This window comes from Vanacampus margaritifer, chromosome 14 (genome assembly GCF_051991255.1).
Source record: "Vanacampus margaritifer isolate UIUO_Vmar chromosome 14, RoL_Vmar_1.0, whole genome shotgun sequence".
Lineage (NCBI taxonomy): Eukaryota > Metazoa > Chordata > Actinopteri > Syngnathiformes > Syngnathidae > Vanacampus > Vanacampus margaritifer.
In genome coordinates, this window is record NC_135445.1 from 14790824 (window position 1) to 14812689 (window position 21866).

The window sequence follows — 21866 nt, forward strand, 5'->3', positions numbered from 1 at the left end:
CACATTTTGGTGGGGTTGGGCGATATGGCCAAAAATAAATTTTCTTTTTTTTTCCCCCCCTGTCATTCTAATCTAGACAATTATGATTTTTATGAAATGTATAAATCCAACAAACATGTATTTAAAAGTTTGATTGATTCAAAAATAAATCCTGTGCAAAATGTTCTGACAACAATAATCAGCATTTCAAACTCCCTATTGCATAGTTCACTCAGCCTTTTGTTTGCAAAATCATTTTTACACTGGTACAAATGACCAATTATATGTAGAAAATTACCTCTGAATGATGAAGAGACAGAAACAATGGCTGCAATGTAAGGTTCACTTTGCAAAATACAAAATGTCTGCAGCTGAACTGTACACCTTTCAAATCCTGCTGACTCATGCTCAGGAATACACGATAAAACTAATGTGTGCAACTAATGTAAAAAGATGTATCCATCTATTTTATTGTACATTTGCTTCCTTTAAAACAGTAGACCGGGCTCTACTCGGTTGTCACAGAATAAACCAAAGAGTTTACAAAACAAGTCAGCATAGAACTCTCTGATGTGTTTATTAAAAAAAAAAAAATTCATAATTAAAAAGTTAGTTTTTGTATTGAATAGTTTAGTATATTTCCTCCTATCTAAATTAGATTGCTTATGAATGGTGATGTGACGTTCATGAACGAATCGAGTCTTTTGAATGGCTCGTCAATGTGAACGATGGGAACAGTCTTTATAGAGAGCTGTTCAACCTTAAGTATAACATTGCTGATTTCAAATCATGTTAAAAAGCATAAAAGAGCCAGTCTTTTGAATGCCTCTTTTAAGTGAATGATTCTTGATTGAACGGCTCCTGTCAAAGAGCCATAAGTCCCAACACTACTTATGAATTTTGTACAGTAATGTACAGATAATGCTTTCAACTAGATGATGTGTTTTGTAAAACAAGCAGTGTGCATCTCAAGTACACTTAACCACACTAGCACATGCTATTGATGATGTACAAAATGGCTATTGTCATTGGAAATAAAAACACACAAAAAAATCTTCTTAAGTAACTTCAAGCATTCAGAGTTCAGTCGGGCAATGAATCTACATTCGTACACCCAGACAAGTAATTGCCTTTCAAAACAAGGGAATACTAGTGTCATACTTGAATAAGAAGATGGGATCTATTGGGGTGCACCTTTAATGTCTTGGAATATTGAACTCTTATTCATTGTTTGCTTTTGTATAGATCACCGATACAACAGAGTTATTTAAGAGAGTATGCTCTTTAAAGGAAGTAGTGTGTGGCTCTTAAAAGAGCCGTTTTGGTGTTTCAGAGATCTGCTTGTAGTTTTACTTGGACTTGGCTGCCTTCTCGGTCTTCTTGGGCAGAAGCACGGCCTGGATGTTGGGCAACACACCGCCCTGGGCTATGGTGACTCCGCCAAGGAGCTTGTTGAGCTCCTCGTCGTTGCGGACGGCCAGCTGCAGGTGACGTGGGATGATCCTGGTCTTCTTGTTGTCGCGGGCTGCGTTGCCGGCCAACTCCAAGATCTCAGCGGTCAAATACTCCAGCACGGCAGCCAGGTAGACGGGGGCGCCGGCACCGACGCGCTGAGCGTAGTTGCCTTTGCGCAGCAGTCTGTGAACACGACCGACCGGGAACTGGAGTCCGGCGCGGGAAGAACGAGTCTTGGCCTTTGCTCTGGCTTTGCCGCCGGTCTTTCCTCTGCCGCTCATCTTGATTTGTCTTATTAGAGTAAAAACTCGAAGTAAACTGTACCCTTTGACGGAACAAGTCCTGCTTTAATAGCTGCAAAATGCGCGGGATGTTTTGAGTCGGGCCAACCAGGGAAGAGGTTTTCAGCGCGGAGAGGAACTTTGCATTTTGGCGGCCAGTTTGAACACAATTCCCTCCAATTGGCAGCGAGTCTTGTAGCAGGAGGTCTGTCTTCCAGGCGGGGCTGAGTCAAGCAGGAGCCGCGCACCAATCAGCATGCGCCGATCTGAGCGCGCGTCACTCCTGCGCAGTCGAACCAAGCGGTTAAAAGGCACTCGCTTGTCGCCTTCACGTCACCAGATTACTTTTGGAGGAGAAACATTCGAAGATGGCAAGAACTAAGCAAACAGCCCGTAAGTCTACCGGCGGCAAAGCCCCTAGGAAGCAGCTGGCTACCAAGGCAGCCCGCAAGAGCGCTCCGGCCACCGGCGGCGTCAAGAAGCCTCACCGTTACAGGCCAGGTACGGTGGCCCTCCGTGAGATCCGTCGCTACCAGAAGTCCACCGAGCTGCTTATCCGCAAGCTGCCCTTCCAGCGCCTGGTCAGGGAGATCGCTCAGGACTTCAAGACCGACCTGCGCTTCCAGAGCTCGGCTGTCATGGCTCTGCAGGAGTCCAGCGAGGCTTACTTGGTGGGTCTGTTTGAGGACACCAACTTGTGCGCTATTCACGCCAAGAGGGTCACCATCATGCCCAAAGACATCCAGTTGGCCCGTCGGATTCGTGGAGAGAGAGCTTAAGCTTTTACAGTCATACAACAACGGCTCTTTTAAGAGCCACCACATTTGCAAACGAAAGAGAAATTCCATCATGACTCTATATTTTAAAACAGTAACGATGATCCTTTTTAAAGATAGGTCTATCTTAAGCATTGCACTTTTAGTTGTTATGAAGCAGCATAGGATAAGCTCATTGTATAGGGCAATGAACTAAACCCGCCCGCCTTCGATTCCCCCTTTTTAATTTTTTTTGAAAACTTATCAATTTAAAAAAAAATATATATATATATATATATATATATAAAGTGGTGCACTCCTACACTAATGCCATACAATTAACGTTGTTGTAAAGCAATCCTACGGAAGTTTTGGAGGAGCAATTGGATATTCTGATTGGACAACCGTTCCCCCGCTTCAAGTATCCAATCAATGAGCAGCTACTGTGACAACGTAGGGTATTTTACACGCAATTGATTAGTATTACAATACCAACAATTTTGTCTGGACCGACCGGCGCACAGATGCATTGTGTATATTCAAACTTTTGGGTTTATATTAAGATACTATAATTTGGCCGATGAGTTAATTAAAACTTCCATTTCCACTGTTGTGTCAGTTTTCAGACGCTTTTGGAAACGTAACTATCAATGCCTCCAAGCAAACAGTGGTCTGATGATTGGAAAGAATAAGGAAAAGCTCAAATAATGAAGTTAAATGTCCGTTTTAACACAATCAATGACATGAATGTTTTTTAATTGATATGTAAAGAATGACATGAGCTTAAGAATAAAAAGTCCTATTTCCTTAGTGTTGATTTCGAATGAAAGCCCAAATAAATGAACAGCTATTGATTGATTAATGACTTATTTGTTAATGTTTGATGTATTTTTTTTTCTGAGTTTTGACACGGGTCACGAAGGATGTGTGTTTTTAATATATGACATATCTAGCAGACAAGGAATACGTTCGCTCTTTAAATGAGATTTGGTGGCTCTTAAAAGAGCCTTTTGTGGACATAAATGTTGTCTCACTTCTTTTTGGGTGCTGCCTTCTTGACACTTTTGGGCTTGGCCACCTTCTTGGCGGGGCTCTTCTTAGCGGCGGTCTTCTTGGCCGCGGGGGCTTTTTTGGGCGTTGCGGCCTTCTTGGGGCTCTTGGTGGCCTTCTTGGCTGCTTTCTTGGGCGTTGCCGCCTTCTTGGGGGATTTCTTGGCTGCCGTCTTCTTGGCTGCCGCTGTTTTGGCCTTCTTGCTTGGCGTCGCCTTCTTCGCCGCGGGCTTCTTAGCTTTAACGGGGGTCTTCTTAGCTGCCTTAGTGGCTGGTTTACTGGTCGCCTTCACCTTCCCCTCGGCCTTCTTGTTCATCTTGAAGGAACCAGAGGCGCCGGTGCCCTTGGTCTGAACCAGGGTTCCCTTGGTCACCAGGCCAACGACGGCGAGTTTGACGCGGGACCTGTTCCTGTCCACGTCGTAGCCGGCGGCCGCCAGCGACTTCTTGAGGGAAGCCAGGGAAACGCCATTGCGCTCGTTGGAGGCGGCCACAGCCTTGACGATGAGCTCGCTGACGCTAGGTCCGGCCCTCTTCTTCACGGTTTTGGACGCCTTCTTCCTGGTCGCTTTAGCCGGGGCTGGGGCTGGTGCTACTTCTGCCATGATGCCTGCTATTTGTGTTTTGAACGGGCTGATGCTATTTCCCCAGCAAGAGGTGGGACTTAAACGCACCATGAGAACCGTGGAGAGTCAATCGGGCAGTTTGCTCCACGGCGCGCTGACAAACTCTCCTCACTTGTGTTTTCTCCGCACACTTCAAATGATGAAAAACAACATTGGAAGCATTTTAAATAAACGTAAATGCTTTTAATAGATCGCACACTTGTTTATTTCCATAATGGAGCTGTTTAAAAGTCGTATACTTTCTGCATTTCTTTTGCAGAGCTTCTAGACTTCACCTCTACACTGTCGTGAGCAGCGCTACTCGGCGAATTTCCTGACTCATTTCTAAAATAATATGGTTTAAAGTAAAATACTATTTTACAAAAAGTGTTTTACATATAAAGTAACATGTTCAACCATGGATTGAAACTCTAATCAAGCGAGTATTGATTATCGTTTTGGAAAAATACAACGTTTTCTGAGGGCAGCAAACACACATGACTGAAACCTGTGACTTGTGTCTGTAGTTATCTGATAACACTTGTCAATTTTATATCCAAGTCATGGAATGTGTTTGACTTAAACAATACAAAGTAGCTGATTTTTTTAACAAATTTGTCTAAATACATACTGTATGCATGGGAACAATTGGTGTGAATGCTTTTGCCTTTCGCATCAGTATCACGTAGGTCAGACATATAGATAGATTACAGTGCTTATTGTGTATACACTGCTCGCGATTGTATCATTTTTTAATTTTGCACTTTATTGAATGTGTGGCTAATATTGACATTTATTTGACTTGACCTAGTTGTGCATCACATGTATTCAGTATCTCGTCCCGATATTATAATTGTAGTAAACTTTTGTTGCACACCACACAGAGAACCTGCTCACACTTGTGCATGTGCAGGCCTCCTAGAAGACATGTCAGTGACAAAGTATTGAATAACTCTTTGACAGTGTTGGGAAGATTGTAAATAGTTTGTCATGTTTTCCTATTGAGAATGTAATAGTAGTGAAATTTCTAATTACTATTTCAATGTATTGTCATTTGACTACTTTTTCACAACTTGTGTATTCATTACACATACTTTCGCATTTAAGAAATATGTGTTCAAATGCTTCAGCATTAATTAAAACTTCCCCAAAACAATGTAAAAAAGACTACACGGGGAATTTAGTAACTTCTGTTTAACTGCACAACAGTATGAACATAGAAATACACAATAGCGCTTCATATTATCTTAAAAAAAAAAACTTGGTTAAGTGATGGCATGCTGCCTGGAGACTACATTTGTACGAAATCCAAACCCTCAGAATCCAACGGTGTACCGTTGAAGAAGATAAGCTAATCAGGAATGTTGGACTGACTGAAGGTATTGTGCGGCGAACCAGTAGTGAGAGTTTGTGGTTTTCTCAATTGTGCGCATGCGTACAAACACCCTCCTCGCTGCTTTTTACGCAGGAAACGTAGCGTCAATAAAAATATACAGTAGTTGTTGTTGTTTTCATTTTGTTAACCATGAGTACAAGTCTGTTACCGTTGATAAAGCGATTTTAAGTGAATCAGACAACTTAATTTGTAGTGGAATTCTCTAATACAGAAGCGATCGCTTATGGCTGCTGAGTGACGCCCTCCGCCCACCCACAAGTTTTGCTACCTGTCCCCATTCAGGTCCGTAGTCTTGTTATAAGATGAGCCAGCACCACTATTCAACTTCATTTAAATCTACTAAGGTGATTACTCATATCCCAATAATGTCTGGCCGAGGAAAGGGTGGTAAAGGGTTGGGCAAAGGAGGCGCTAAGCGTCATCGCAAAGTTCTTCGTGACAACATCCAGGGAATCACTAAGCCCGCTATCCGTCGTCTGGCCCGCCGTGGAGGAGTTAAGCGAATCTCCGGCCTCATCTACGAGGAAACTCGTGGTGTGCTGAAGGTTTTCCTGGAAAACGTCATCCGTGACGCTGTCACCTACACGGAGCACGCCAAGCGGAAGACGGTGACTGCCATGGATGTGGTGTATGCACTCAAGAGACAAGGACGTACTCTGTACGGCTTCGGAGGTTGAATCTTCTCACTCTTTGTCCATTATAATCCAAAGGCCCTTTTAAGGGCCCCCCACCTACTCTGAGAGAAATCATTTCATATCAAACACAAACTGATTTAATATATGGAATATTCCTAATTAAAAACGACAAATGCAATTACTCTAGACATAATATGAGTTTGAGCTACGTTTACTGCTCAAAACATGAAAAATAGTGTTTTTGTCCAGTGTAGGACAGTAATAAACTGGCTTTTAATTAGAGAGATGTATTTTACTCTTGTACAAATATTTGAATGAAATTTTACCTTTTAATAATGGAAGTGTTTGAGTTTTATATGCAATACAATTACCATAATTATAACCGTTTTTGCTCGTGCAACCTCTGCTTCGATCTTGATTTACACTACATTACTGTAGTTTAATGGTGGCAGTACGTTTTATGTGGTACCTGCACATGATAGATAAAAACAAATACTAAGCTTTTCCTTTCAGTATTGCACACCAAATTTGCACTCATTGTGGAGAAACACTTTATCCCATTGAGTTTAAAAAACGCGTTTTCAGATGTAAAATTGTATCTAAATAAGCAAAACGGACACAAGCCAAATCAATCAAATGTGGTAATTACGAAGTTCTGTTCAGTTCATTCACCTGCGAAGTGACCAGTAAGCGCCAAATTACGGTTAACGTCCTCTTTCAGGTCCGGAAAATGGCCAACAAAGACTCGGCTTTTCAGTGGGAGGTTTTTGTATGCGCCTCACAAAACTGAGAGTCTGTCTACCAATCAGAGAGTGGCGTTAGCACACTGCTCGTTGCACGAGTCTCCTATAAAACCACTGGCTTCCCTGTCGTCGAACCAAGTCAAGTAGCTTGTACTTAGAACAGTTACTATGCCTGAGCCAGCTAAGTCCGCCCCTAAGAAGGGCTCCAAGAAAGCCGTCTCCAAAGCCCCGGGCAAACCTGGCCGGAAGAGAAGGGGCAAGAGAAAGGAGAGCTACGCTATCTACGTGTACAAAGTGCTGAAGCAGGTCCACCCGGACACCGGCATCTCGTCCAAGGCCATGAGCATCATGAACTCGTTCGTCAACGACATCTTCGAGCGCATCGCCTCGGAAGCTTCTCGTTTGGCTCACTATAATAAGCGCTCCACCATCACGTCCAGGGAGATCCAGACCGCGGTGCGTCTTCTGCTTCCCGGCGAGCTGGCTAAGCACGCCGTGTCTGAAGGCACCAAGGCCGTCACCAAGTACACCAGCTCCAAGTAAATCACTACCGCGTTACTTCAAACCAACGGCTCTTTTAAGAGCCACCCATATTCTCTGAAAAGTATTCCAACTCCTACATGACTGTCGCCTACTTATCCTTTTTGTCTGCTATTAACACGATGACCCTCGAGCAGAGGTGGGCATCGAGGGCCGCAGTCATGCAGGTTTTGCGTGTTGCCCTTCTCCAACACAGCTGATATATGATCAGCTCATCAGCAAGCTCTGCATAAGCCTGATAACGATCCTGTTGATTGGAATCAGCTTGTGTTGGAAGTGAGAAACCTACAAAACCTGCAGGACTCCGGCCCTCGAGGACCGAGATTGCCCACCTCTGTGCCTAGAGTCATTGCGTGGCTTTACTTCAATATTTCAGACTGCCTTCAAGAAACAGTATCTAGGTCTGTCAAGGATAATAATTTAAAAGCCCAAAAATAATGGATATAGCATAGTTTTCATTCAAAACATGAGTTATATTTACAAAATGAATGTTACTAATTATTTTCTGATTTTAAAAACCATGATGACTTAGTAGGTACTAGGTACACTGAAAGATTTGGTACGCGTCTGATAAATGAAAATAGTCATGGCTGAATCTAAATAATTGTGGAAAAGTTTTCAAGTATGTTTTTTTTTTTTAATTAAAAAAAAACATGGGCATGCATTGCTTTTGGAATTTATAATTCTTTAATTAGAAACACTGCATAATAACAAATATTCTGCTTTCAATTAAGGGTAAAAAAAACTTACACTAAATGCTTGCTTAATCTTGTTTTTAAAATTCGTATTTTCCTTAGAAGGCATCTTTTGTTGAGTTACAGGTATAATTCTTTAATTAAAAATTATACAAGTTTCCTCCTGCAAACATCAGCAAGCAAGGCAAGTTGTAAAATGTCTTAAAATAGTCCTCTTGTTTATGTTTAACAAATTTTAAGCACTCATAAATCATGACCGTTACTGTCTCAGATGTTCACCAATCTCGATACTGTAAATGTACAATATAGGATCGTATGCCGAGAAACATTTCTTGGGAGTAGTAATATGGCGACATGGCTTCAAAAGCCTATAAGCTATCCAGTTACGACACTTAACGCCCACACGTGACGCCTGCTGAGCCAACTTGGCGATATTACAAACGCGTCTCCTTTTTTTGGCGGCTAGCAAGCTAAGCTAAGATCAGATAGGCTAAATTAAACAAGGCCGAGAAATTTCGAGCACTGTCTGAGACGACTTACCCGAACACAAAATGTAATGATTGTTTGACTTCAAGTATTTAGCGAGCAAAGGACACTGCGGTGGAGCTAGCCGCCTTTTAGTTTTACGGAGTCAAGCCAGCCACTCAGCATTTCAAGTTTGCCCTTTCTGTTTGCCATTTTCTACGAATGTTCGCATCTGCGTGAAAGATTCTGTTACGGTGAACGACAGTTTGAAAGATTTTGTTTTATTGACAAACAGCTTAAAGATGTTTCAGTATAATACAGCACTAATTCACATTTCATTGGGTATGCACTCTTGTGGGGTAAATAAGTTCCATTACCTGATATTGAGCTACAACGTTGATATGTACAATATTATGTTAATTGGAAACAAGGGATGGGTTGAAATGGAGGAGTCTATTTGACCCAGCAGGACGGCTTACTGCATTTAAGCCGAGTACACACATAAAGACAATCAGGCTATTTTTGTCACGATATTGCACCCTTCCCGACCAAGGACGTCAAATTCCCGACAATCTTATGTCTTATAACATTGTCTTTATGTGTTGGGTTTGTCCCGATAATAGGGTCCAAATCCAGTCGGGTTCAACAATCTTAAATATTGAACATGTTCAATATTTACGACGAAAATCTTCATATGAGTGGGGGAAACCGTGGTTTCCTGAGCGAGTTGACTTCACAGACTGTGACGTGAATGGAAAGTAGCCAATCAAAGAAGCTTTCTGACATGTCAAGCGAGTAAACGCCGGTAGATAAGACTAATTAATATCCTACCCGAAGTGCATCCATCCATTTTGTTAATACGGAGTGGTGGGCTACAGCCTAAACTGGTTGCCAGCCAATGGGCTCTTTGCACAAATCCACTAATTCTTCATTTCCTGTCTTTCATGATTGGACAAACTGATTAATCCAGGTGTTTTTGGCCATTGTCGTCGTGGTTACTGAGGTCAGGCACACCTGGATTAATCAATTTGTCCAATCATGAAAGGCAGGAAATGAAGGAGTAGTACTGAGTTCAGGAAGAAACCATTGCAGGGCATACAGAGACAAACAACCGTCCATACAGTCACACCTTGGGACATTTTAATTCAATTAACCTACACCGCACGTTTTAGGAATTTAAGAGGAAAACGGAGTAAACCCACACAGGCACGAGGAGAACATGCAGGAAAGCTGGAGCCTGGAATCGAACCCACAACCTCTACACTGGGAGGCAAACGTGCTAAAAGAACTTTAAACTTTCATAAAATACTTTTTATTCTTCGGATGAACCATGGACCTACAACTAGTTGAATGGTACCTTTGTCATGGCATCGGGTCTGTATCGCTTTTACTGGCACTAAGCAACTTTGAGAAGCCTTGCCAGACCAACAAAAAAAAAAAAAACTACAAATGTGCTTTACCCCCAGTCATCCTACCCCCCACATTGACAGGACCAATCTTAGCAAGATTTCTGGGGAAAACCCTGAAATGATAATACCAAAGTGATGTTAATTATGTTTTTTTTTTTTTTTTTTAAGGCTCTAAACGCACTGACAAGTGAGCTGGTGAGAGTTGTGGTAAGGGAATGTGGTACAAAATTAAAGTTAAGATTCAAGATTGTCATTGCACAGAAAACAACGGAATTGCGTTTGGAGCATCAGCAGTGTTTGATGTAAAGTGGCACTGTGCACAAACAACAAAGTTGAGGTGCAGTAACCCTAATATTTGAGAGGAGACATCTTTTGCTCCTCAACATACACCCGAACACTATTTACCCATATTTTTTCACCACATGGCTCCACCTTGTGGAAAAACAGAGTAATTACATCCAATAGGAAGACTTAATTCACGAATGGTATGAGAAAAACATTATCTTTCTTATTGATATATTAGATGAAAATAGTCATTTTCTAAGTTTGGAAGAATTTGAGAGAAAATTAAACATAACAATCGCAATAAGAGAATACAACAGAGTTTGTAAAGCAGTTCCTGTGCCGGGTGTGCCCTTAACAAAAATGATTAAAAATACTTTACTCTAAAAGACAAAACATGCTACCAAACATTCAATTATAGCACATCTCGGTTAAAGATAAGAAGTGTGATAACAAATGTTTCAATAAACATTACAAAATGAATATATTTTGGGATTTTGATGGAAGTGTTAAAAATCGTAATAGGGAAAGTAAACTTACAAAGAATGATGTGAACTTTTTGAAATAGCCAATTTCTCCTAAAATAAAAGAAATGCAATTTAAAATGATACATGGTTGTTACCCAGTAGCAGCTATGTTAAAAAAGCGGTTTGGGTTTGCGTGGAGCCATACGGTTTTTGCGATCGAGAGGAGGAAACAATTGATCATTTATTTTTCTCTTGTAGTATAACAAAGGAATTTTGGAAGAATGTTACATTATGGATGCAAATTAAATTGGATAAAGTACCAAAACTATATTTGGACCAAATTCTTTATTGTTTAACTAATGTACCAATCGAAGTAAGGAGAGTTTGTAATATACTAATAATTATGGGTAAATACTACATTCACAAATGTAAATTACAAAATAAATAAAAAACATTCTTTGTGTTGTTTAAAATTTAATTGCAGTCACATTTTGCTTCCTTGTCAATCTTGAAGGACTCAAATACGGACTAGATGCTATGTGAAGAGGTCTCGAATTACCTAGTTTCTTCTTTTTTATGTATTTATTTTTTGTTGTGACGTTATTTCCCAGCGAGAGTTTGTGAATTGTTTTTGTGTTTAAAACAAGTCGCGTCGGATGGTGACCGGTGACGTAAGTAGTCTGCGACACGAGCTGGAGTGACGTAAATAGCCTACGACACATGTTACTGCCAATACTTTATTGACTACTTTAGCCATTAGGAACCAGACGCGCTTCATAATTCGTCCTGAACCGACTCATGCCTTGATACTGTGCGTGCATGACTACTTTAGTAGTTACACATTCGTGTTCTATTAAACTCGTCTCAGTTGCTCGTCGAAACTTATCGGCTTTCCTTAGCTTAGCTAAGTTTAGCTTAGCTTGATAGCCTCTAACAAAGGAGACGCGTTTGCTATTGCACACGTTGGCTCAGCAGAGATCGAGTGTGAGCATAAAGCGTCGTGAAATGTACGCAAGAACGAAAGTGAAGTACGAAGATGAGTTTTGTAAAGCACAAGAGGAAAACGAGCAAGAACGTAAACTGCTGGACGCTGTTTCCGAGCAATCTCCAATTGTGTTGAATACAACAGGTTTGTCACATGTTAAGTCAATTCGTTTTTACAATACTATCCTGTGTTTAGTTTCAACAGAATCTGTGTATTTATTCGAGGCTTGCATCATTGTGTACTCGTTGAAAAGTGGGCGTTGTCAACGACAGACTGAAGTGCGGGGTTCGGGCGTGCAGTAGTGACCTTCAGAGGGGCAGGTGCTCAAAGTAAAAATAAAAAAGGGGCACATGATAATGTGCCTGCACTGTCCACTCAATTGGGGTTTGAACTTCAAATCCATAGTCCATCTTTAGTTATTGCAACTGTACTTAACAATTAACTACCACATCTAGGCAAGGTAGATTGTTCTTGAGAAAACGCTGTTATGATATTTTAATTGATTCTTCATTGTCCCACTAATTTCTGAAAACACTGCTACCTGTTTCTTAGGACCTCACTCTGGCCGCAAAAAAAATTAAAACAAACGAGCTGTTGGTTATAATAACAAAGATCATGTAGAATTTTCCACAAACGCTTTAAAGTATATTTCAATTCAGCTCCACAAGACTTAATTAGCTTAAGAGAGCTCTAGTATTGTTCAGCAGGGCCGGGCCAAATGTGAAGGTCCCTAAACAGTTAGTTTAGGGACTAACTGCACTAACCCAATGCAGCCACGTCTAATCAAGGCTAACGTGAGTCAGGCTTGCATAGCCTGGTTTTGTGCACGCTCCCGGGGGTAGATATGTACAGGGGACCAAAATTTAAAATAAATAAATGACTAAAAATGAATATAAAAAATATATAATTCCAATAAATATAAATGGAAATAAAAATAACAAAAATATATACACTACGTGACTATGTGACTGAGAATAACTGCAGAATAAGACGGTGGTGTGTCGAAAGCTCGAGTCAGCACGGGGTAGGTACCGCTCATTTCACATCACTGCCGAATGCACTAATATTGCTGACGTGTATGATTCAAAACTCTAACCCGCTGGGATTTATGTACGGCGTTATTATAAGGCACGCGGTCCCATGGTTTTTGCTAATGAGAGGAGTAGTAAAGTGAGATGCCTGCGGAGAACCAGAGTGCACAGTATGTTCAGCATAGCCACGATATGAATTAATCTCCTGATGAACATCCGTGTCGTGTCCTACAATGCGCGTGGGCCACAGTGAAGCCAGTAAATCACGTTGTCGTGGTGGACAAATTAATGGGCAAATTTGACATGTTGTGCATCCAAGAGACATTCCTGGCCAAACAGGACCTTGAAAGGCTAAATTCTTTTCACAAGGACTTTTATGGGGCAGGTGAATCAACGACTGATTTAAGTACTTAAATCACCAGGGCCGAATTCCAGGGGGAGTGGCCATAATGTGGAACAAAAAGTATGACCAGTTGGATAGCTTTATAAGATTATGCATTGATTGGGCTATTGAAATTTAGGTCAATTATGATGATAAGAAAATAATAATTTTTAACGTCTATACCCCATAGGAGTGCATTCAAAATGAGGATGAGTACCTCAATAGCCTTTTATCTATCAGGCTTGCTTTTAATATGTCTTTTATTCATGACAGTTCCTCTACTTGTATTTGTGTTGTTGGTGATATGAATGCTGATGTATCTGATGCCATTTCTTTATTTGGTAATCATCTAATTCAGTCCTGTACACATAATGGATTGATTTTGTCTGTCAGAGTACTATTGCCAAAAGATAGTTATTACTTACATCAGTGAGGCCTGGCATTCAACTTCCTGGCTGGACCACTGCCTTTGTACGAAAGACGCCCACAATTCCATAGATATGATGACAATTGATGATGATTTGGCTGTTACAAACCATATACCCTTCCACGTGGTGTACAGGCAACTTACCAGTGTTGATGCCTGTGGAGAATGACATTGGTGTGGGGAAAATAGACTGGTCCAAATTGTCTGCCTTGCTGGGAGACATTAAGGTCCCGACCGATGCTCTAGCACAGACATGGGCAAACCCCGGCCCGCGGTCCAAATACGGCCCGTTATGCGTTTCAATCTGGCCCGCCGAACTTATCCAATAAGGCTAGAAAAAAATTCAATTTTTTTTTTTTTTTTTTTTTGTTCAGCTCAGTGCGCGAGTGGTTAGAGTGTCCGCCCTGAGACTGGGAGGTCATGGGTTCAATTCCCGGCCGGGTCATACCAAAGACTATAAAAATGGGACCGATTGTCACTCTGCTTGACACTCAACATTAAGGGTTGGAATTGGGAGGTTAGGTCACCACATGATTCCCGAGCGCGGCGCTGTTGCTGCTCACCGCTCCCTCAGGGGATGGGTCAAATGCAGAGAACAAATTTTGCCCCACTTAGATGGGTGTGACAATCAGTGGATCTTATCTTATCTTATTGGATTTGGATTTGGACATTTACAGCAGGAGACGGCAGGGTTTTGTGTTGAACACAGCAATAATGTCCTGATAGTCCAGAGAATCGGTCAATTCTTTTTTGAAAGAAAGCAGGGACAAAGAGTTCAGTCTATCAGTCAACATTGTGGCACTGTTGCGTGTTTTGATCATTTTGACAGCTGAAGATGTTCTTTCTACATGTTGTCATGGGTGAGGTGAGGAGCGCACATGCAGGAGACTGTTGATATTGGTGAATACATCCCCGGGGCGTGCGTCGAGCATTTCTATGAGCGTTTCCTCGTTGGCTTTTGGCTTCTTTTTGAGCTGCTGCACAAACACCGTGTGCTATGCGTCCCCCACGGAGATGGAAAAGTGGTCAGAGACGGATTGGATGTACGCGCTTTGTCCTCAGCGCGTGACAGGCAGCAGCGGCTATCATGCAGCCGCATGTGTCACACGTACTGTGGGCCCGGGTTAAAAATGGGTGGGCCAATGGAAAAAAATTCTTTAGCTTTACACCTTGAATTGAAATCTATTAATAATAGATGCAGTCACCAGGTTTGACAGATCACAGTGTATGTGCTATTATAATCTATTTACATTTCTCCTCCCACTTTACCAAATAGTGTGTAAATGCCGCATCTTGCATATTCATTGAGGCAAACATACTACCTGGATTAGGGCTATTTTATAATAATAATAATAATAATAATAATAATAATAATAATAATACATTTCATTTAAAAACAGCACCTTTCAGAACACCCAAGGCCACTTTACAAAGCATAAAAACACAGCAAAAGTTGAGCTAAAACAATAAAAATGAAGCTATTGGAAAAGCTGTTTTAAATATGTGGATTTTGCACTTTTGAAAAACACAGTCCTTAGTGCACACTATAAGTAAATTGGGTTGTACATTTATCTGTGTGTTTTTACTGTGCTATAAGATCCAAATGCTCCTGGTCCGGCCCATCTGTCAAAATTTCAAACCCATTGTGGCCCGCAAGTCAAAAAGTTTGTCCACCCCCGCTCTAGCATGTCGGGATATAAATTGTCGTCATGTACAGCACTGTCAGGAATTAAGTTCTCTGTAGAAACCATTGTGGCGTCTCTTGTTACTGCAAGCAGGCCTCTTTGCAAACATGTGGCCAAAGTTTCAAATGTGAAGCCAAGTTGGAAGGATTACGGTATGTTCAAGAGCTGCACATAGAGGCCCGATATGCTTTTAAAAAAAAAATGGGCAGAGGCAGGTAAAAGCAGACAGGGTCCATTGTTTGAGAATATACAGTATATACATTTTTTTAATTTTTTTTTTACTAATGTTAGGTTTATATCTGCACTCAGGTATATTTAAAAGAAACTGAAGTACTCGGAGGGCAGCCTCTCTGGCAAACAAGCTCCAAAGAAATAATGTTAATGACTTATTGAAAGAAATAAGAACTTTTAACAACTGTAAAATATCCACCTCATCTAATATTGATGAGGTGAGTGGTCCTGATGAAATTTTACAATCATTATTATGATCTGTTAAATAGTGTAAAAGATCATCTGTTTGTAGTAGATAGTATTGACTTTAGTGATGATGTTGTCGTTACTTCTGCTGAAGTTCATGAAGTAATCCAGAAGCTAGGAGACTAAAGGCCTGTGGCCTGGATATTACAGCTGAGCATTTCAAATTTGCCAGTAAGAAAGTGTGCCCTTTGGTGTTTCACTGGCTTTTTGGGTCATGGGGAGTTGCCTGAATCAATGTTTTTGGTTGTGCTTGTACCAATAATTAAAGACAAGACAGGGAAACTGAACAGTTCGGCAAACTACAGGCCAATAGCCCTTGCCAGTGTTGTATCTAATGTGCTAGAGACAACACTATTGTGTAGAGTTAATTGAGAGACATGTCCGGTCTGCTGATAATCAATTTGGTAGATGCTTCTAAATTTTGCCTCCGATAGTATACCTGCATAAAATACCTCGATACCGAAACGATACCTCGACAAAAATCTAAAACATCAGCAAAAGCAGCAAAATTAGTTTTTATTAATTCTAAATATTAGGATGTATACATGTTAATTTATGTAAATACTGTATATATTTATGTATATACTATATGCGCTTTCACATTCATTGCATGCCATATTTTTGAAGTACTGTATTTGACTGCATTTAATGTCATCCGTTTTAAATATTGGTAATGCAGTTGCACTTGTGTCACCACAACTTGCGACTTGAGTTGCTCGACAACAAGTCGAGGTGACAGTGGACAAGTTAGTCGTCCATTGCTGGAGCTCTCCAATGCAAGCCGGCGAGACTTTCTTGTTTGCCAACCCGCTCACTCAAACATTGAAAGGCAGTTTGGAACTGCGGAGTCCAACCCAAGACCCACTTAGGACCGCCCCCCTCATTTGAATAACATTTAGTCCTGACAGAGCGTCTGCAGCATGAAATAAAGAAATGCGAGAGCAGAGCGTTTTTATTGATTGATTGATATTTAATTATATTTATATATTTATTTCCATGTTTTTATTTCCATTTATATTTATTTTTTGTAATTAATTTTTTAATTATACTTTTTATTCTTACATTTATTTCGGCAGTTTTGGTCCTCCATAGGTGCACACGAGGCACTGTTGTCATAGCACCTTAAAGTTGCGTTGATCACGTAAGGTAAGGTAAGGTAAATTCCACTGATTGTCACGTCCAACTAAGTGGGGGCGAAATTCGTTCTCCGCATTTGACCCATCCCCTGAGGGAGTGGTGAGCAGCAATGATTGCGCTTGGGAATCACATGGTGATCTAACCCCCCAATTCCAACCCTTTATACTGAGTGTCAAGCAGGGAGGCAATGGGTCCCATTTTTATAGTCTTTGGTATGACCCGGCCGGGGATTGAACCCACAACCTCCCAGTCTCAGGGCGGACACTCTACCACAAGGCCACTGAGTCGGTGTTTGCGATCATGTGACCATTCATGATGGCGACCTCCGAGCTGAGGAGGACATCGCTTTATGTTTTGCTACTATGCCGAAAAAGAAGACTACTGGGGGCTGCTTCTCATGAAATATGGTGTTACTGTAAGCCCTACATTAGGGCCTCCGAAATTTACTCAATAGAGCGCTACTGTATTTGGTGTATTAAGAGTGCATTCGCCGTGGATAGTTAGCAGCGAGACATCGGCTCTTGTGCTGCGCACACGTAGAGTCGATGGCGCCTAAGCACCAAAATGATCAAACATGTTTGATACTCGGCACCGATGGCGCAGCACCATCAAACTTTCAAAAAATGCCTCTGGGTCCGCACACAAGGCACGGATAGCGAAATACCAAGCGCCAATAATCACAGCCTCCATGGCGGCATATAAGAACTTGGAGTTGTTTACAAGTACTTTGGAAGTCATCCATGTTAGAAAAGCATCTGTAATTGTGACTTCTTTCTATCGTGCTCAAATGAGTCATATTAGAGGACATTGAGGGGAAAGACATTTTTTCAGCATAGCTTCTGAACAGATTTTGGGGAACTCTTGCTAAAGGAAGGGTAGAGCAATCGGCGCTGCAACTCTTCAAAACAAGCATGTATTTTCCCCCCCCAGTAGATTGGATGAATATCAGCCAAGGAGGAATTCTGTTAATTTTGTAACAGTTTTGTAAGCAGCTGGGACGGCCCAAAGAGACCGACATGACTAAACCATGCGTGTCATTTTTCCCCGCAGACATCACTGAGAAAAATCTTCGTCCTAAGTTTCATGGCATTAAAGAGGAGGAGGACTTGGAGCCTCTTCAAGAGCAGCCACAGCCCCCTGACATAAAGAAAGAGGAGCAGCTGGCACCATACATTAAAGAGGAGGAAGATTTCACAGATTTTCCCGTGACTGGTGTCCATTTGAAGACTGAAGTTGACGGTCATTATGCAGAGAAAAAAGAGGCGGAACCTCCAAGAAGCAGCTCAAGTCAACACATAAAAATTGAAACTGATGGTGAGCACTATGGAGGATCACAAGCAGACAGCCAGTTAGCACCAATGTCAGATGGTCATGACACGTCATGCGCTCCTCACACTAATGACGGTCAACAATCTGATCGCAAACGTTGGAAATGTTCTCACTGTGGGAAAACCTTTGGCTACAAGTGTACTTGGAAAAACCATATGATTCTCCACACTGAAGAGAAACCTTTTGCCTGCTCAATTTGTGGTCAAAATTTGTCTAGTCAGGGCAATTTAAAAACACATATAAGAACCCACACTGGAGAGAAACCTTTTACCTGCTCAGTTTGTGGCCAAAGTTTTTCTTCAAATTTAGGCTTAAAAATACACACAAGAGCCCATACTGGTGAGAAACCTTTTGCATGCTCAGTTTGTGGTAGAAAGTTCTCTCAGAAAGCAAACTTTAAACTACACACAAGAACCCACACTGGAGAGAAACCGTTTGCCTGCTTGGTTTGTGGTCAAAAATTCGCTCAGAGTTCAACCTTAAAAATACACACAAGAACCCACACTGGAGAGAAACCGTATGTCTGCTCAGTTTGTGGTCAAAAATTTGCTGTGCGTGTAAACTTAAAAATGCACACAAGAGTGCACACTGGTGAGAAACCTTTTTGCTGCACAGTTTGTGGTAGAAAGTTCTCCCAGAAGGCAAATTTGAAAATACACACAAGAACCCACACTGGAGAGAAACCTTTTGAATGCTCGGTTTGTGGTCAAAAATTCGCTCAGAATGAAAGCTTAAAAACACACACAAGAACCCACACTGGTGAGAAACCTTATACCTGCTCAGTTTGTGGTCAAAACTTTACTCGGAAGGGACACCTAAATATACACAGAAGAACCCACACTGGTGAAAAACCGTTTGACTGCTCAATTTGTGGTCAAAATTTTACTCAAAAGGGACACCTAAATGTACACACAAGATCCAACACTTGTGAGAAAACTTTTGCGTGCTCAATTTGTGGTCAAAGATTGGCAAGTAAGGATAAAGTTAAGAGGCACAAGTGTCCTGGTGAGAATAGCAGTGATCAATGAAGCTTGACATGATCTCATTTTAGCAGAGGTGGCCAATAACATCGTTAGTTACATCCGCCCATCATTGAAGGATGCCCAGCTTTTGGGCTTTTGTGTTTTCGGCGAGTGCTTTATGATGTGACGGCTCAGAAAAATACATAGACTGAGCACCGACTGAAGCAGGTTTGCGTCCATCCATCCGGGTCAACACAGGTGGTGCTTTTCAGTCCATGTAGTTTTTACAAGGCTTTGCATCATAAAGTCCTGAAAATACAGAAGCACTCGCCGAAAGGTGGACATCCGTCAATGGCAGCCAATGTAATGACTGTTTTGCCCAGCGCTGCAATTTAGCGTTTACATTTAAAAGATGCTAAAGAAAGCACATCTTTTTGTGCACACTAGCTCTGTTGGGTGCCTGCCACCGACTGATCCGTTTACTTCTAGTATTATATCTTGACTTGTATTACCTTTTAAAAATAAAAAAAATATTTTTATTCAAAATGTTACCAATTACTAATTGCCAAAAGGGTTGCAGATTTAAATCTGCCCATGGCTATAATTTGGCATGTTTGCATGTAAATGTACTGTCCCTTTTTATGTAAATATATAGTTTAATAAATAAATTACATTTTGGGGGGTTTTAAGATACTGTAAACACAACATTCACTCGGGCAGCAGCCAACCAGGAACAAGTGTGAAACCAGTCCTTCAATCATATGCAGACAAAACACAGCAATCAAACTCCTAAGACTTCCACGGAACCAGTCCACCAGTCAGAACGTCAAGTCTCTGCCCAGAAACTACCCAGACAGGCCAAAACAAATCTGTCAGACAGTACCTTTAACATTGACAGTACTTACTTTTACAGTGATTGTAAATAATCTACATTTGTGCATTTTCTCTACCTTCTTGTATTCTTGAAGTATTTTCTTAAAGGACTCCTGTGGACAAGTGTTGAGAATTAGCACTTGTGCTCAAACACTCAAAGCAGAGTGAGTGAGAGAGATTGATTGATTGATTGATTGATTGATTGATTGAAATTGACTTTGGAGAAACTTGACTCTGTGGTGAGATGAAAAATTTACCTGAATGTGATCCTGAATAAAGTACCAAGCAGCTCTTCAAACTCCTTTCTCTCAGTGACTTGGCACCAAGAAAAACTCATTTGTTCAAAGGATATGTTGTCGTACTGCTCACTCTTGTGGCGGCAGCATGACATGATAGCCCATAGAGGGCCTTATTACATTTTGAAATAAATGTATTGTTGTCATACATATATATTAAGTAATATGACTTATTTTTGACACCATTAGATCTTAGTAATTAAGATTAGAATTTGAAATTTGACTGTATAACATTTGTACGGCCAGACTGAAGTAATCCAAGTGAGGTGCCACTAGAAATGATCGACCAGCGGGGCGGGTACTCTTGTCCACCTCAACCTGTGAAAATATAAAGTGATCAGTTCATTATTTGGGATTTTATTAACATAACGTAAGTGAGGTCCTATGATGGGGGGGGACATGATCAAAATAACAAATATTGTGCCGATTGTTACTTTTTACTTTTACAGGTTGGCGTGGACAAGAGTAGGAATGTGCGTATGAATTTTAGTTGCGTTTGGTCTCCGGTTTTAGACATTTAGCAAAGCAAGTTTTGTTCGACTCCAGGCAGGCAGCTAGTTAGCTCCCCTAGCAAAACTCTGCTATCAAAGCCGCAATTAATGTTAGTCCGACGGACGAGGTTTTCAGGATGAAAACAGCTTCTTACTGGTCAGACATGGTGCTCTATGGTCCCGGGCTATATGGCTATTATTATATTAGAATTCTGAAGTTATGTACTGATTTCTCCAAAACAAATGGATGAAATTGAAAATGCATGTTAATATAATTTTCCTGATTAGAAAATGTGAGAAATGGTCCATTCCGACTGAATGATCCCTTTAATTATTTTAATTAAGATTGCAACTGAATTGTGTTCAAGTCCAGAGGATCTGGTACATCCTCCAATCTGCGGACTGTCAGCCCTATGCCGACCGACCCTGGGAAGAGGAGCAGGTCGCTTGGAGTGGCACAACAGTATACATACTGTACATGATGTTAGTGTATTTGTTCTATAATGTAATGATCGTCCATGGTACAAAGACATAAATCAGTTGCACACGCTCTGCTGGAGTTAGGGCGTCTCCAAAACGAACATGCAAATCCAGAAGAAGCCACGTCGTCAGAAACATCTGTGAATGCCTCATCCGAAGCTGGGGACGGGTCATCATCACCTGCAGGTGCAACCTCATCTCTAACTGAGGATTGGGAACCTTTTGAAAAACAAATGTGCAGTTCCCAGCTGTGCAAGATGACAAGTGATGAGTGCCAAAGACTCATCATTGAAAATGTTGATGTGAAATCTAAATTTGACAGTTTGAGAATAACACAAGACTCATCAGGCTCTAAAAATAGATTTACTGACCAGAAAGAGAACACTTGAGCATGTCAATGCCTCTAGAATACCGGAAACATTTAGCTTTAAAAGTGTATGTTATCCTTGACTGTTTAGAAATGTTAATCGAGAGGCCTTCTAATATGAAATCCCGCTGGCAAACATTGTCATCGTACAAGCACCCCCCAGGGTTCAGTTTCCTTCATATCCGAAG

At 41.2% G+C, this 21866-nt stretch overlaps 6 protein-coding genes across 6 annotated transcripts; 4 read left to right on the plus strand and 2 right to left on the minus strand.

Annotated features, from left to right (window-relative positions):
* Nucleotides 1-1315: 1315 nt before the first annotated feature.
* Nucleotides 1316-1715, minus strand: LOC144063768 (histone H2A-like). Its single transcript, XM_077585606.1, has one exon. It carries the CDS (start codon nt 1713-1715, stop codon nt 1329-1331), a length of 387 nt encoding a protein of 128 aa, XP_077441732.1. The 3' UTR covers nt 1316-1328.
* Nucleotides 1716-2082: 367 nt separating this feature from the next.
* On the plus strand, nt 2083-2494 carry LOC144063762 (histone H3-like). The gene has a single exon (XM_077585599.1). It carries the CDS (start codon nt 2084-2086, stop codon nt 2492-2494), a length of 411 nt encoding a protein of 136 aa, XP_077441725.1. The 5' UTR covers nt 2083.
* Nucleotides 2495-3500: 1006 nt separating this feature from the next.
* On the minus strand, nt 3501-13692 carry LOC144063758 (histone H1-like). The gene is made up of 2 exons (XM_077585596.1): nt 13580-13692; nt 3501-4275 (listed from the first exon to the last, which is right to left on the minus strand). The coding sequence occupies exon 2, from the start codon at nt 4194-4196 to the stop codon at nt 3501-3503; it is 696 nt and encodes a 231-aa protein (XP_077441722.1). The 5' UTR covers nt 4197-4275; nt 13580-13692.
* LOC144063776 (histone H4) lies at nt 5878-6247 on the plus strand. The gene has a single exon (XM_077585615.1). It carries the CDS (start codon nt 5886-5888, stop codon nt 6195-6197), a length of 312 nt encoding a protein of 103 aa, XP_077441741.1. The 5' UTR covers nt 5878-5885; the 3' UTR covers nt 6198-6247.
* LOC144063773 (histone H2B-like) lies at nt 7061-7442 on the plus strand. Its single transcript, XM_077585611.1, has one exon. It carries the CDS (start codon nt 7067-7069, stop codon nt 7439-7441), a length of 375 nt encoding a protein of 124 aa, XP_077441737.1. The 5' UTR covers nt 7061-7066; the 3' UTR covers nt 7442.
* Nucleotides 11472-20342, plus strand: LOC144063751 (uncharacterized). Its single transcript, XM_077585589.1, has 2 exons — nt 11472-11885; nt 17931-20342. The coding sequence occupies exons 1-2, from the start codon at nt 11762-11764 to the stop codon at nt 19235-19237; spliced, it is 1431 nt and encodes a 476-aa protein (XP_077441715.1). The 5' UTR covers nt 11472-11761; the 3' UTR covers nt 19238-20342.
* The last annotated feature ends 1524 nt before the right edge of the window (nt 20343-21866 follow it).

Excerpts from the sequence above, each read along its gene's own strand:
- LOC144063768 (XM_077585606.1), bottom strand. The coding sequence starts at position 1,715 with ATGAGCGGCAGAGGAAAGACCGGCGGCAAAGCCAGAGCAAAGGCCAAG.
- LOC144063762 (XM_077585599.1), top strand. The coding sequence starts at position 2,084 with ATGGCAAGAACTAAGCAAACAGCCCGTAAGTCTACCGGCGGCAAAGCC.
- LOC144063758 (XM_077585596.1), bottom strand. The coding sequence starts at position 4,196 with ATGGTGCGTTTAAGTCCCACCTCTTGCTGGGGAAATAGCATCAGCCCG.
- LOC144063776 (XM_077585615.1), top strand. The coding sequence starts at position 5,886 with ATGTCTGGCCGAGGAAAGGGTGGTAAAGGGTTGGGCAAAGGAGGCGCT.
- LOC144063773 (XM_077585611.1), top strand. The coding sequence starts at position 7,067 with ATGCCTGAGCCAGCTAAGTCCGCCCCTAAGAAGGGCTCCAAGAAAGCC.
- LOC144063751 (XM_077585589.1), top strand. The coding sequence starts at position 11,762 with ATGTACGCAAGAACGAAAGTGAAGTACGAAGATGAGTTTTGTAAAGCA. Across the intron at positions 11,886-17,930 it reads AATTGTGTTGAATACAACAG|ACATCACTGAGAAAAATCTT; the intron begins GTTTGTCACATG and ends TTTTCCCCGCAG.